We start from the raw sequence: 13,667 nt of genomic DNA, 5'->3' as shown, positions 1-13,667 counted from the left end.
TAATACTCACTTTCTGGTTAGTTTTTCTCACCTGTTACTTTGGCGAGGACTGGATTTTGACCCACTAAGGATAGTTTTTGGAGCCACACTTGTCCTAGACGAACTGTTGAAAATTGGGAACAGATTTAGAATCAATCGATTAGATAAAGGTTAACATATTTATTGGTGTATTAGATATATCCAAAAATAAAGTTATGCATGTTAGTACTTATAGAATTCTACATAAACAACCATATAATAGAGGATATACAGCTCGTAATCCACATTACTTATTTAGAAAATCATTATTCCTGAGTTTTACGTTTTACTTTCCACCCAGTCTGAAAAAGTAACTGAAAAGGATAATTGTATGCCCATCTAACTGCAAAGAAAAGGTTGTTGCGATAAATAAAAACAGATAAGCCATACCCGTTAAGAGCACCCTCTGCTTTAGAAGGACTGTTATGGTTTTCTGGCTCCTTAGCCTCCAAACACGATTTGCACAAAACTAATGAGTTTGTATCACAAGGCTCAACCATTGGACCTGCAATAATTTAGATGTAACCAGTATATTCTTTATAAAGAGAAAAAAAACAAGTGAAAGCAGTCTGTATAATGTTTGCACAAACCAATAAACCAATCAGTAACCTTGGCAATTCAAACACAGGCTAGATTTCCTTAAAGTTGGTCCAACTACCACACGAAGTTTTTCTTCTAGTGTAGCCAAGGGAGTTTGCTTGCATGCATTCATGACATCACGAACCGTGAATCCAGACTCCAGTAAGATATATTCAGGTGGGCGCTTGTTTGTGCTAGAAGCATGCACCTCAAACATGCCAGGGCTCACAACCTGTGAAGTGAAATTTTAGAAAGTCAAATCAACCTGCTTGCATTTGATAGGGCCAACTACAAGACCTTTAAGAAGAGAAAATATCACTAACTTGAATTCCTTTGCAGGCACTACAAAAGCACAAAATGCTTGATCCTTTTATTACTCCTTTAAGCCCTCTAGTCCCTGCCTCTCTCAACTACGATAAGAAGGTAACATACACATCAGCTATATAAAAATCTGTTTTTTACATGAATAGAAGAAAAAGAAAAGCCATCATATACCTTAGCTGCTCGAAGATAGTACACAGTTAGTCCGTCAAGTATTCCACAATTAAAAATTTCTTTCAGCTTAGATGGAAAATTCCTTAAAAATTTCCTGGGCCTTCCACGCTTGTTGTGAGGGGTTGTAACTGAAGGACTTTGAAAATCATCTATTTCGACATCATTGGCATTCACATCTACCTCGTCCAAGTCGGCTGGTTTAGTAGTATCCCCCAAATTAGGATTTTCTGAATCACCTTCTTGTTTGACTAATGACCTCGTAAACCTCCTCAAAGGCTTATCTACTTCATCATTCACTGCCTTGTTAACAAGAAGTTGAGAACGACCACACATCTGGGATGATCCACTTGGAAGCCCGAGGCATATCTCCACAACATTTTTTTGCTCACGAAGCTCCTCCACCTTGTTATATGCCACTAGGGTAGAAACATCAACACAATCTCTAACATCCTTTCCTGGATTGACATGATGGTCGTCATCAGCATTAGCTTCAGGTTTAATACCCTCAACCTTCAACATGGAGCGGGTCAACCTTTTGCACGGTTTACCATAGACCAAACCTCCTCTTTCCAACTTAACCTGGCAAGATCTAGAAGCCATTTTTGCTAAGATACTAAAATCCGCAGGACATGCCACAACTAATTCTCTATCAATAACAGTATCTCCCCCAATCACACCCAAGCTTTCCTTCTCAGCCTCTATAACTTTCAGTGAACCCTTCTTCTCAGTCTGCTCCATTATTGAGTGATCATTGTCATTATTCCGAATCTCAATCTCCACATTATCTTCTATCCCCTTATCTTCTTCACTCATCATAGATTCAACCAAAGGAGAGTCACTACGCAACACCTTGGCCTCATCAACATCAACAACGTCACTCTTACCTTCATCGTCTTCTGTAGCAACAGCAACAGTATCTTCCTCATCTTTTTTAGTAAGACGAATCTTCTTAATCCCACTCGATTTCTTAACCTCCATATTAGTAGATTCAACATTCGAGTTTCGGCTCCCACGAGTCCGACCTAGTGACTCACCTCCACAGATCTCAGACTGAGATTTCAATACAAACTGCAATTCCCTTTTACACCCTGTACGAACCACGAATTCGCCAGTGGCTGTACCTTTCGCCATCGATTTCGTTAAACCAAAGATCACAATCAAAAAAAAAAAAAAAAAAACTGTGAAATCCTTTCAATGTCGAATCTCCTCGAGAAAACCTAGAAACCGCATCGATGTAGCGATGGATTCCTAGATGGCGAAAGAAAGAAAAAAAAAAACTGCGATTACAAGGTTCAAAATTCTAGGGTTTCGCTTATCCTAAACGAAGAAGAAGAAGAAGAAGAGATTAGGGTTGTTATCACCAGAAGAGAAAAAAGCTGTTTTGTTTTTTGATTTTCTGGCAAAAGAGAGAAAATAAGAGACTTTAAAAATGTTATATTTCTTTTCTCTTTTTTTTTTCGAATTTTAATCTGATGATTTATAATACAGTATCATAGTTTCTTCTAGTTATTTCCGAGATTGCATTACTAGTTTTGTTGTTTTTATGATTCGATCCCATACAAGTATATTGTTGTAGATTGCACCCTTTTTTTCTTGCCATCGAATTGAGTTGAATGTCTCTTGCCATCGAATTGAGTTGAATGTCTCTTGCCATGGAGTTGAGTTGAATGTCTCTTGCCATCGAATTGAGTTGAATGTCTCGTCTCTTGTTTTTCGACGGGGAAAACAGAAGAAGAAAGGGATAAAATTATGTCTTGTCGTCATAAACTTGGATGCATAGCTTTTCTAGAGAAGAAAATAAAGTAAAAACATAGTTTCATTTTAATTACGGTGGCAAATTGTTTTTGACAAAAAAATTTAAATAATGGTTGGGTTCTGATTTTCACTGCCTAGCTTTTGAGATAGATTTGAAGTTTGTCTCTCCTCTCTTTTGTTGACGAGGGAGGAAAGAAGAAAAGGGTAGCTTATGTTTTTTTTGTCTTGTCTTTAATTTTGGATGCGTAGCTTATGTAGAAAAGAGAAACTGAACATATAAATTTAAGTACTTTGTCAAATTGCTTTTTTTTTTCTTTCTTTTCGACAAAAATTTTCAATTAATTTTTGATAGTTGGGTTCTGATCTTCACTGCGTAGCTTAATGTTGAGATAGATTAATGGAGCCAATTTAATGTAGTTCTTTTAGTAATTGTACTGTTCTCTTCTCTCCGATCTCTTTGATGAGTCTACTTTGTGGTTAGCTACGTTTCGTAATTCTAGGGTAGAGAGTATTTCAACGATTTCATCACATATTGTTTTCGGTATTTGATAATAAATATTTGCCTCCTCCTTCTCCAACTTTGTTGATACTCAAAATCTTTTGCAGTTCTCGTCTTTTAGTTTCGCGTATCCGTATATGTTGATGTTTTAAACTCTTTGTGCTAGTAATTGTTGCTGATCTTTGTTTGTTTTGTTTGTAGAAGAAGAAAAGAGACGACACACAGATTTACAATTTCCCAAAGCCAAACACCGGTTAAAGTACGTTTTGGTGAGCTTAATAACCATTTCACAAGGTCTTATATAACGTTATATCCGACTACAAGAAATCAAGAAAGAAGAAATCCCTAAAGAGTGTCTATACAACCGAATTAAGAAGAAAATAAATTCTCTCTTACTCTCAAAAAACTCTCTATATCTAGCCCGCTTGCTACTCATAGCTTGCTCTTTTTATACACCTCAAAGACGCTCCTCTGTCAGTCACTCCAAACCTAGGTGAATCGAACCTCGTCAATGCCAGCGTAACAAAGAACCCGTACCCCACTAAATGACGACAAAGCGCTTGTGTTGACCAACTGTTGTCAAACTTAGAATCTTTTGTGGGCATGTTTTCTGAATGCGCAACCCAACAACCTCAATTATGGTCCATCAAGGAATTGGATCAACACTTCACAGTATACAAAAAATATTATCAAAGATTTGTTGTATGTCTTTTCATATTGTCGGAATAGATTATGTGTCATATACTTGCAGTTCGATATTATAAGCATATACATGTTGAGATTTAATAGATCATTTATGAGAATTGCCCAATCTCTTTAAAGTTTAAACCTCAAATAACATTTTGATATATTATTAAGTATTTTTCTTTTGTTTATACTTTATACCAATAACCATAATCTATATTGTATAATAGTTTATGTACTAGAAAGTTCATACCATAGCATTGTATTCTGTGTCCAATGATCAACATCTATATCAGGAATAAGCGACTAATCCTACAATCGAGAAGTCCACTATTGGTGCTGATCTTTACCCAGTGAGGATTGCCAACAATGATCGGAGGCTCACCCAAACTTCATTCTAAATACGTTGATCAACAAGAGCTTTTGTGGCGTTTTCCTTCTTCTTTCACTTCGATCCTTCTTTCACCGCATTGTTTCGATAATAACGTCAAAATTCAATATCGCTTTGTTATAAACCAAGCATTTAGTAAAAGAGTTTTAAACGTTTAAACCTTAATTTGTACTTACAATGAAAGTGCGCAACCGACATGGATGCACTTTAACAAGCATATGAGTCAAATGCGTATGACCCTTTGAAATCCCCAACGATGGTCTTCATGTCTCTCCCGCGAAAACTTCCTCAAAGCTGTTGCGACTCGGCCTGATGAGAAACTGATCTCATGTCGTGTCGAGCCAATATGGCATATATTTTTGTATATCTTGGTACTAGTCAATAGCTTTTTTTTTTTTTTACAAGGTATTATTTGTCAATGCTCAAAACTCAATAGCTGCGTCATACACAAATTATCTTCCTTTTTTTTATGTACAAAACTGTTAATAAATCTAAGTCACCAAATTGAAATCAAAATTTCCTGTTTTAATCCTAAAACGAAGATTTTAGAATCATGATTTTGTGCTATATGCGACACTGGAATTCAACGCCAACAAAAAAAAAAAAAAAATCGTACAATCATGATTTTTGTATAAAAATTGTTGAATCACGATTTTGTACAAACGGCAAAATTCATAATTTGACGGGAAAAAAAAAAAACAAATCACACATGACACAACCAATGATAATTGTATCGCAAACATGATGTGGAGTTATAAAATAATGTGATCACTGATCAGTTTTTGACGCCAAAACCGGCTGGTTCTTGGTAAAAGCAACCTAAACAAGTTCTTGAAGTTTAATTAGAACCAAATCGAAACACCGAATTTCCAATCCAATTTGGTTCAACTTAACCGGCTAATAAACCCCGTTTCCGGAAGAATTTCAAACTCTAAAAAAGTTTGTATAACACCCCCTCTATTTTCTCATAATTACATCTCTTACCCATCCACTTTATTTCCCTTTTTCACTATCTTCCTCACATTTCAAACGATCAGATTAGCAGATTCTTCATTTCCTCTTTCCCCTTGTCCATTTCCTCATTAGGGTTTCACATCGGATCAGAGAGAGAGAGAGAGAGATGGGTCAGATCCAATACTCTGAGAAATACTTCGATGACACTTTCGAGTACAGGTAAACGCTCTTCAATTTTTTGCTTCTTCCTCCAATATTAATTACTCTCAATTCTCTTGAAAGCGTGATCGAATCGGTATTTACAGGCACGTCGTTCTTCCTCCTGAAGTCTCTAAGCTTCTTCCTAAGAATCGTCTTCTCTCCGAGGTAAGTTTCTTAACTCGCATTGCTCTGTGTGATTTCTATGATTCTTCTATTCCTCGGATCAGATCATCAAAGCCTATCAAAATTAAAGTATGGGTGAAACCTAATAATAGTGATTAGGATTTGAAATCCAGATTGTATCCGTTACAAAATTATCTATCCAGAGATTTGAACATTTTTGGTTAAATGGTATTATAGTCTCTTTGGAGGTTTCTGTGTTTATGTTGTTGTTGTTCGTTAAAAGATGATCAAAATTGAGATTATACGCTTGTTTGTGAGATTTTGTTAAGGGTTTATAGTTGTTTAGTGATGATGATGATACTATAGACAATTGTTTTGAGCAATCTCTCCGATGTTGTATTTGTTTGATTTTGAGATGGTAAGTAAATGTTGGGATTTTGGTAGAACGAATGGCGTGCAATAGGAGTGCAGCAAAGCCGTGGATGGGTGCATTACGCGATTCATAGGCCTGAACCGCATATAATGCTTTTCAGGAGGCCACTTAACTACCAGCAGCAGCAGGAGATTCAAGCTCAAAACGTGCTTGTTAAGTGAATCCGTTTTCACCTGCCTTCGTTTACAGTAAGGAAATTATGCAATGGATTGGATTCTACCTACACATTTCTTGGTTTTATGTTTCTTGTAAACATGGTTTGAACCTATTGTGATCCTGGATTTTATAGATATGGTTGAGAAATATGTGTGTTGATGGAACAAGTCCTATGTTGTTTATCTAAGTCTGGTTCTATGTATGTCATCTTCTGCTTCTGGCTCTTCATTTACGTCCTCTCTACTAGTAAATATTGGCCATTAGATAGGCATGGGGCAATGTGTTATTACACATTTCCGAATGACATATATCATAGAAGGCTCATTATAAAGTATATTTGCAAACAGACAACTTTTTCATGTCAAATTTTTATAAGCGATATTCAAAATTGAGTTCATCCCATAGGACGACCAGTCAACCAGTTCAAACATAAGATTGTCTACGATTTCTCACATGAGCAGATTAAGAAAGCTCCTCTATTAGTTGTCGTGGCTTCCTCTTCCATTCACCATTCAAGTATAAGTATGTGAAGCTTGGTTACCATTATCTTATCTCACACGGCATGTATCTCTTCCTTCACCCCTCGTGTCCTTGTGATCGTTGCAACATCTGGGAGAAGAATCTTCAATACAATGTTATCTCTGTTATTGTCTTCTCAGTGCTCTTACAAGCCACAACGACCAGCATACAATCAAACATGTTGCTTGGTCATTGTTGTCGATTGTGTGAACGTTCAGTGTTGAATGATGCTACATATATCATATATGCATGTTCTTAGGCTTTTGAATCATATAAATGAAATAGATTATTCTTGCTGAGTATATTTGTTCGTCATGCATAATCAATTCTTAAATCTGGACTTCTTCATGGTGATTTTAGAGTTCACCATATGCTTGCAAGCTTTTTATATCTTTCGAGCTTCCCATCGGATCAATCTTCAAGTAAAGCCAAATACAATTTGTTTGACAAAAATAAAATAAAAACTAATCCGATCTATACTAGATTTGGTTTCGTTTAGGTTTTGGATTTAGAAAAACAAAAATGAAAACACGAAAAAGAAACCCTTAAGTAATTAAAATCTAGATTGAACATCCTTACTCAGACGTGATATGATGACTAATTAAGACTATAATATAATTGGAGTAGAGTGATCAAATCAACAGAAGATATTGATAAGATTCATTATTTTGCCCTACAAAAGTAAGATAGGGTGTTCAAACACATGGGGGGAAAAAAGAAAAGTGCATGTTCCAATAAAAGACAAATCAGAGTTATATGAATAATCCCTTAGTTGATGTTCTTATTCACTTGACGCTTATGTTTGCTCTTTGATGTGTGATAAGACTCAAAAAGACCACACCAAACAAAGACAGCTCAATGTCTCCTTAAAGCCTTAAACCTAACACATGCATCTTTGTTTTGATGAGGTAAACATATATATACCTTCTTGTTTCTTTGTTTTGTGTTTCTTTAGTGATTGTATTGTGCACATTAATCTTTTTAACCTTATCAAAATATCAAGTTTTTGATATCTCTCACATTTACGTGCATTTAAACAGTAGTTCTTTGCGTATATATATATATATATATATATATATATATATTATTGATAATTTACAAAACGTATAATAGGGTTGATCTTAGGAGAATTCTAAAATTGTGATATAATTTATGTTTGATTCCTAATTCGAAAATTAGACTTAATATGATGAATTAAGATCACCGAGTGGTGTAGGTAAATTAGTTGAACGTCCGATAGTTATTAAATTAGTCGTCCACATAAAAAAAAAACATATGTTAAAAATATAACATCTTATAAGAGAGAAATCATGTTTTGTTAACACTGAAATGCCGTATAAATTTTTTTCCCCACGATATATACTTAAGTCACATCGTTACCATTTATTATTTAATTTGTCTAAGAAACTTTCACTCTCACCAAATTAATTGTATTTAAATAAGCGAATTATCCTTCCTCCAAATTAGTTGGAACTAATTATTACTTTTAACATTAAATGCATGTATATTTGTAAGTTAATGAATTTAGATAATTCATTCGCCTCCATTAGGGCCCTCCAATATACATGCATTCAAGAAGGGGTATTGAACTTGGATTTGGTAGGATTTTGTAGGATTTTAATATTTTAGAATTTTGAAAGATTTGATTGAGTTTTTAGGAGATTTGATTAGTTTTTAAATTTTTTATATTTAAAATACAAGAAAATGAATGTGATTCTGTTAGATTTTGTTATTAAACTTTTGGTGATTTTTAGAATAATTTGGAACACAAAAAAAAACAGATCAAAGACTCTCTTATCCTATTGTATAAAGTGTGATCTCGACATCTAACATCTCGTTTACTCTCTAAAATAAACACAGAAAGGACAAAGTGTTTATTTTTTTAGTATTGAACATATGGGCAAATTGCAATATAAAAACAAACTGAGGTTAGTGTTGAGATTAACCTGCAACCTAGAGGTTCTTAAATTCATTTCCACTAGCTAAATAGCGAGCTTCAACCCTCGAAGCAAGCTGAGGTGACGGGGATGGCGATGATGGGAAAGAGTAAGAAGCAGAAGGAACGTGTCCTGTATTTGGCCACCTTTTATCAGCCAAAGCAGCAGATTGCTGAGGTTTTGGCCACTCTAACTTGAGTTCAGGTCGTTTCATAGGCTGAGCCATCATTTTGTTCACTAACTCGGTTGTGGAGGGTGATCTTGTATAGTTAAAGCTCTTGTCATCTCTTGGTGGCTGTAAACCAGGTGATGGAACAGTTTGTGTTTCTAGCCTTTTTGCATCTGAATTCTGATAACCTATTCCTACTGTATGTTTACTACCATTATTGGGTGTAAGAGGATCACCAGATTCTTCTTGTTTGACTGGCACAGAAAACTCATCATATTTTGTGCCTTCCATGACTTGTACTGCTCTGTCTAAATCACGCTCAGCTTGAACAACTGCACGCTCAATTTCTTGCCTTGTACACTTAAGTTGTAGCTCCATTTGTGTAATCCTAGCTAGTTCATCTGTAATGTCTATTTTCAAATTCGCAGGAGTCTTGATGCTTTGCTTCTGAATTTCTTCCTCGCCCCTGTCAAAATACCAATGAACAGATTCCATCAACTTTGCCATCATTCATCATCAATGTCGTAGTTGCATGCTCTTGAGATAGTCCTATAGCGACACGCTGCTGTGTAAGGGCTTCGAGTTTTCCGGACATGAGATATGTGGTACACTTGTCATACAACTCCAGAGCCCTTCTCTCCTTCTGGCGTTGATGTTTTCTCTCATTCTTTTGGCGAACTTTCTCACACTTGTCATTGTCTGCACCTAGTATCATCACCTCCTGCTTGAGAATGAGGGGAAGATTGGTTGTCTTGTCCTTGTGATATTCCGACTCACCGAGCAGCTACCGTTGTTGGAAACAGAATTAGACTCAACACCATTATTCACATCAGTCTCGTCGTGGTGGAAACGACCATATTGTAGTGGTGGTGGGTCAGAAGAAGCAACGGAGACAGAATCAAAATCTATAGAGGAAGTCTAGTCAGAGATGAGGATTGAGGAATACACAATACCCCATTCATCGGTGGTGGGATTGGAAGAGTCCGTTTTGTTTCAATATTTTTTTTTCTCCTAAAATCATTTCAAAATCTACCTCAGAGGCTGTGATTTTGAGGAAGATATTTTTCAACTAGAAAACCAAAAAAAGTCTCCTATAATCATGTAAAGTAGCATTTTATAAAAAAAATCTGAAATTTTGAATAACAGTAGATTTTAATCCAATTTTATAAATCATTGATTGAATAACAAAAGATTGTCAGTTATTTTAAATGATTTTACATAAATCTAAGTTGAATAACAAAGGATTTTAAAAATACTCTAAAATCTTTTAAAACACAAATTCAATACCACCACTAAGAAACTTTCACTCTCACCAAATTAATTGTATTTAAATAAGCGAATTATCCTTCCTCCAAATTAGTTGGAACTAATTATTAATTTTTAACTTTTAACATTGAATGCATGTATATTTGTAAGTTAATGAAATTTAGGTAATTCATTTACCTCCATTAAGGGCCCTCCAATATATGTGGTTGAGTGGTGCTGCGATGATTAACACTCATCTTAAAAATGGCTTTAAAAAAGGCTTTCATATAAAATATAAAGCCTTCATGATTATAATCTATCATCTAACGTTGAAACAAAAAAATTATGAACATGGACGGCGATAAGGTGATAAAAATGACTATTCCAAAATTGTAGGCTTTTAACAAAGGAAAAAAAAAAACACTAAATAAACAAACTTTGCAAAACATACCTACAAAAGTACCCCATTAACTAAAACTTTGTAAAATCTAGTGGTCTCTCAACTTAATCTTTCTTGAATTTTGGGGTCAAGTTCAGCTCACTGTTTCATTGTATTTGTGGTGGACATTTGAAAAATATAATCAGGAAATGAGATAATATTTGAAAACTCAACGATATGTTTTAGTTTTATAGCAAGTTTTATTCCATAGTTTAGATACTAATCTTACGGGACCTTTTCCATATTACAAGGAGAATTAAATTTTATGAAAATGAAGTGTTATGAATTCAGTCAAGATCTAATTTTTCTTAAGAAAATTCTTAATAGGGTTAACATACACAATATTATTTCATTCCAATACCTCTATAAATGCTATTATAGACTTATAGTATCTACTAATAGATTTCAATAAAATGCTTTTGAAAAAGGTATTTTGGAGTCTTATTTTGAATGAAAAAAAAGCTCTTTAAACAAATTTCGAAGGCATGGGCCCATGATTTAGCCAATGTGCCTAATGATATCTAAGGTTCTATTAACATTGGCCATATTAGCAAATGGTCGGGCTATGAAGCAACATTGAACCCTTTATGTAAAGAATAATATGATTGAGTCTCTCTATTGAACCAATGTGGTTCATGGAAATATAAGTAATTAATCCCCTTAATTAGACTATTAGACTATGATTGAAGCCACTAACAAATTTCGGCGGCAGATCAAAAAGTCATTCAAACTAATTAATAGATTTTTCGTAAACTTTCCGGGGAATTGGAACCAAGCTTTATTACTTATAAGTTATAACTTTCTTTTTTTATTTTCATAAAAAAAAAATGGTTATAAAAAATAATATGCTATTAGTTTATGTATGGTTAGTGGTCTTCCCTTTTCCATTGTAATCATTGTTTTGAATCTTTCATTCTATATGGTCACGCCACCATATCCCATCTTCTCACTTTGTTCTTTTTCTTTTCTTTTATTAGATAGTATATATAAACTCATTTGAATATATCTATAGAACTTTCGATTTTTTTCAGAGCGAGATGCATGCATTGTATCTTCTTTCGTTTTTTTTAAGAAAAGAATAATTGGTGATTTTGTTGAACTTGTAGATGCATGTCATTAGTTTCATCCACGTTTCGATATCTCCCAAACGTTCTGTAGAGAAGTTACCAACTTTTATAAGGTATGAGAAGTTCGGATTTATGAAAACTAAACATTTATCTTAGACTATACTCAATATATAGCTTTGGTGTCAATCTCTTAAGTCCTCGGTCTTTATTGATTATTCACATGCATTCATTTGTTTGATCGAAGTCACAAGTTTGAGTTTTTTTTTCTTTCTCATGAAGTTTTCTCTTCTTTTCTCAACCTAAATAATAAAAATTCCGTTATATATATAGGCAATATATATATATCATTGCAAAATTTGTGAATTTGTGAGAATATAAAAACATAATAATATTTAATTTTGTAAAAGAATTTCAGTGGTTGGATGTGATCGTGAAATCTCAGTCACGAACTTTTTAGTAAATTGTGGTCCATAAGCTTTTGAATTTTGATTACATTACCTATATCACTAATTATATACATTTTGCCTTTTAGTACGTAGTACTAGATTTGGACGGTGCTTTTTGAATTTTTTTTATTTATATTATAATTTTAGAATAAAATATAATTTATATGATTGTTTTTAAAAGTTTTTCTTTGATAAAACATTATGCAATAAAATCATATGCTAAATATGATGACTTGAAAAAAATACATATTTTGTAAGTTTTATATTGTTAATTTTGTAATTTTATGTATGAGTAATTGTTTTTTTTTTGTTGTTAGTTTTTATTTTAATTTTTGAACATGTTTGATGAAAGTATTTTAATATGACATGTGCTTATGTAATATTTTATTTTTAACTGCATAATCAGATCTGAGAAATCACGATTAAGTGTAATAAATTGCCAAGATTTTATTTCTTTTTATGTCTAACAGTATATATTTTGTAACAATACATGAAATACTAAATATTTTATTTTGGAAATTGTATAAATCATTGGAATATTCTCTTTAAAGGAATTCTTTGGGATATTCTTACGTGTATTCATATAGACCACAAATTGACCAATTAATCTATAACCTTTTTTTTGTAATCAACCTATATTTAATCAATAACCTATTTTGTAACCAAATTATAAAAATTATATAGTCTAAACAAAGTTATGTACTTCTGTTTTATTATATTGGGGATATATGAGAGAATTTATAACACCAAAGTACATTTAACTTTTTGATAGCAATTAAAAATTTCTTCACTAAATATGTTTGCATTAGAATAATTTATTGACTGGTGATCTACGTCAAAATAATTTTTAGTATCATATTCATACAAGTCAATATTTCTTTCAAGTTTTTTTTTAAAAATAGCGAAAAAATGAAACATACCAAAACAAACTTCGACACATGGGATTTACAAAAAGGATATTATAGGTGTTACAAAGAACATGCTGCATATCTTTTTTCACATCGTGTGGCTGCACTCGATTCTACGTATAAGAACATACTGGAAACTGCTCGATTCGTGAATTACATAGTATAAATAACAATTACATGGATGGTACATAAACATAAAACAAACAGAACATATATGGTGAGAACAAAACAAACAAAATAGACATAATAAACCGTTGGATATGGGCTGCGCCCAATATGCCATTCGGTCCAACAAAACAAGTTAATTTTGATTTTGGTCCGACAAAATTGTGAGAAAGTCATTAAACATTCCGCAGAGGGCAATCTCGACAATTCGCACCAGGAACCCTAGGGAACTCTAGGTCAACAGTTGCCTATAAAAGTAAACAACATCTATTGGGATCACCATCCTGACCCTCGGACAATACCTAGAGAGCAATACTTTGCATCGAAAACTGTTATTATCTTTTGTATAATATTTTTTAGCTTCCGAGCTCGTCATTATTGACTTGTTAGTTCTTCTGTGAACTGACGAGCTCGATCTTGACTCGTGTTAATGACGACTTCACGTTTTTATTGTTAATAAAAGAACTAGCTTCACTCTTTCCCT

At 33.6% G+C, this 13,667-nt stretch overlaps 2 protein-coding genes and 1 pseudogene across 3 annotated transcripts in view; 1 reads left to right on the top strand and 2 right to left on the bottom strand.

Moving 5' to 3' along the window:
• The window catches only part of LOC104703609, a 6,986-nt gene extending 4,478 nt beyond the window's left edge, over positions 1–2,508 (bottom strand). The window contains exons 1-5 of one of the 2 annotated variants that reach the window (XM_019228070.1): positions 1,093–2,508; positions 921–1,007; positions 628–829; positions 409–523; positions 32–103 (exon numbers count right to left, since the gene is read on the bottom strand). In XM_019228070.1, the coding sequence (XP_019083615.1) occupies positions 32–103; positions 409–523; positions 628–829; positions 921–1,007; positions 1,093–2,223 (1,607 nt within the window). In that variant the 5' untranslated portion in view covers positions 2,224–2,508. The remainder of the gene's footprint in view (positions 1–31; positions 104–408; positions 524–627; positions 830–920; positions 1,008–1,092) is intronic. The other variant, XM_010419648.2, reaches the window with a different exon arrangement.
• LOC104703608 (cyclin-dependent kinases regulatory subunit 1) lies at positions 5,442–6,512 on the top strand. Its single transcript, XM_010419647.2, has 3 exons — positions 5,442–5,594; positions 5,681–5,741; positions 6,144–6,512. The coding sequence occupies exons 1-3, from the start codon at positions 5,542–5,544 to the stop codon at positions 6,291–6,293; spliced, it is 264 nt and encodes an 87-aa protein (XP_010417949.1). The 5' UTR covers positions 5,442–5,541; the 3' UTR covers positions 6,294–6,512.
• Positions 8,694–10,362, bottom strand: LOC104705136 (annotated as a pseudogene).

This window comes from Camelina sativa, chromosome 7 (genome assembly GCF_000633955.1).
Source record: "Camelina sativa cultivar DH55 chromosome 7, Cs, whole genome shotgun sequence".
In the NCBI taxonomy this organism is placed as follows: Eukaryota; Viridiplantae; Streptophyta; class Magnoliopsida; order Brassicales; family Brassicaceae; genus Camelina; species Camelina sativa.
This window is presented reverse-complemented; position numbering and strand designations above follow the sequence as displayed.

Excerpts from the sequence above, each read along its gene's own strand:
- LOC104703608 (XM_010419647.2), top strand. The coding sequence starts at position 5,542 with ATGGGTCAGATCCAATACTCTGAGAAATACTTCGATGACACTTTCGAG. Across the intron at positions 5,595-5,680 it reads GATGACACTTTCGAGTACAG|GCACGTCGTTCTTCCTCCTG; the intron begins GTAAACGCTCTT and ends CGGTATTTACAG. Across the intron at positions 5,742-6,143 it reads AGAATCGTCTTCTCTCCGAG|AACGAATGGCGTGCAATAGG; the intron begins GTAAGTTTCTTA and ends GGATTTTGGTAG.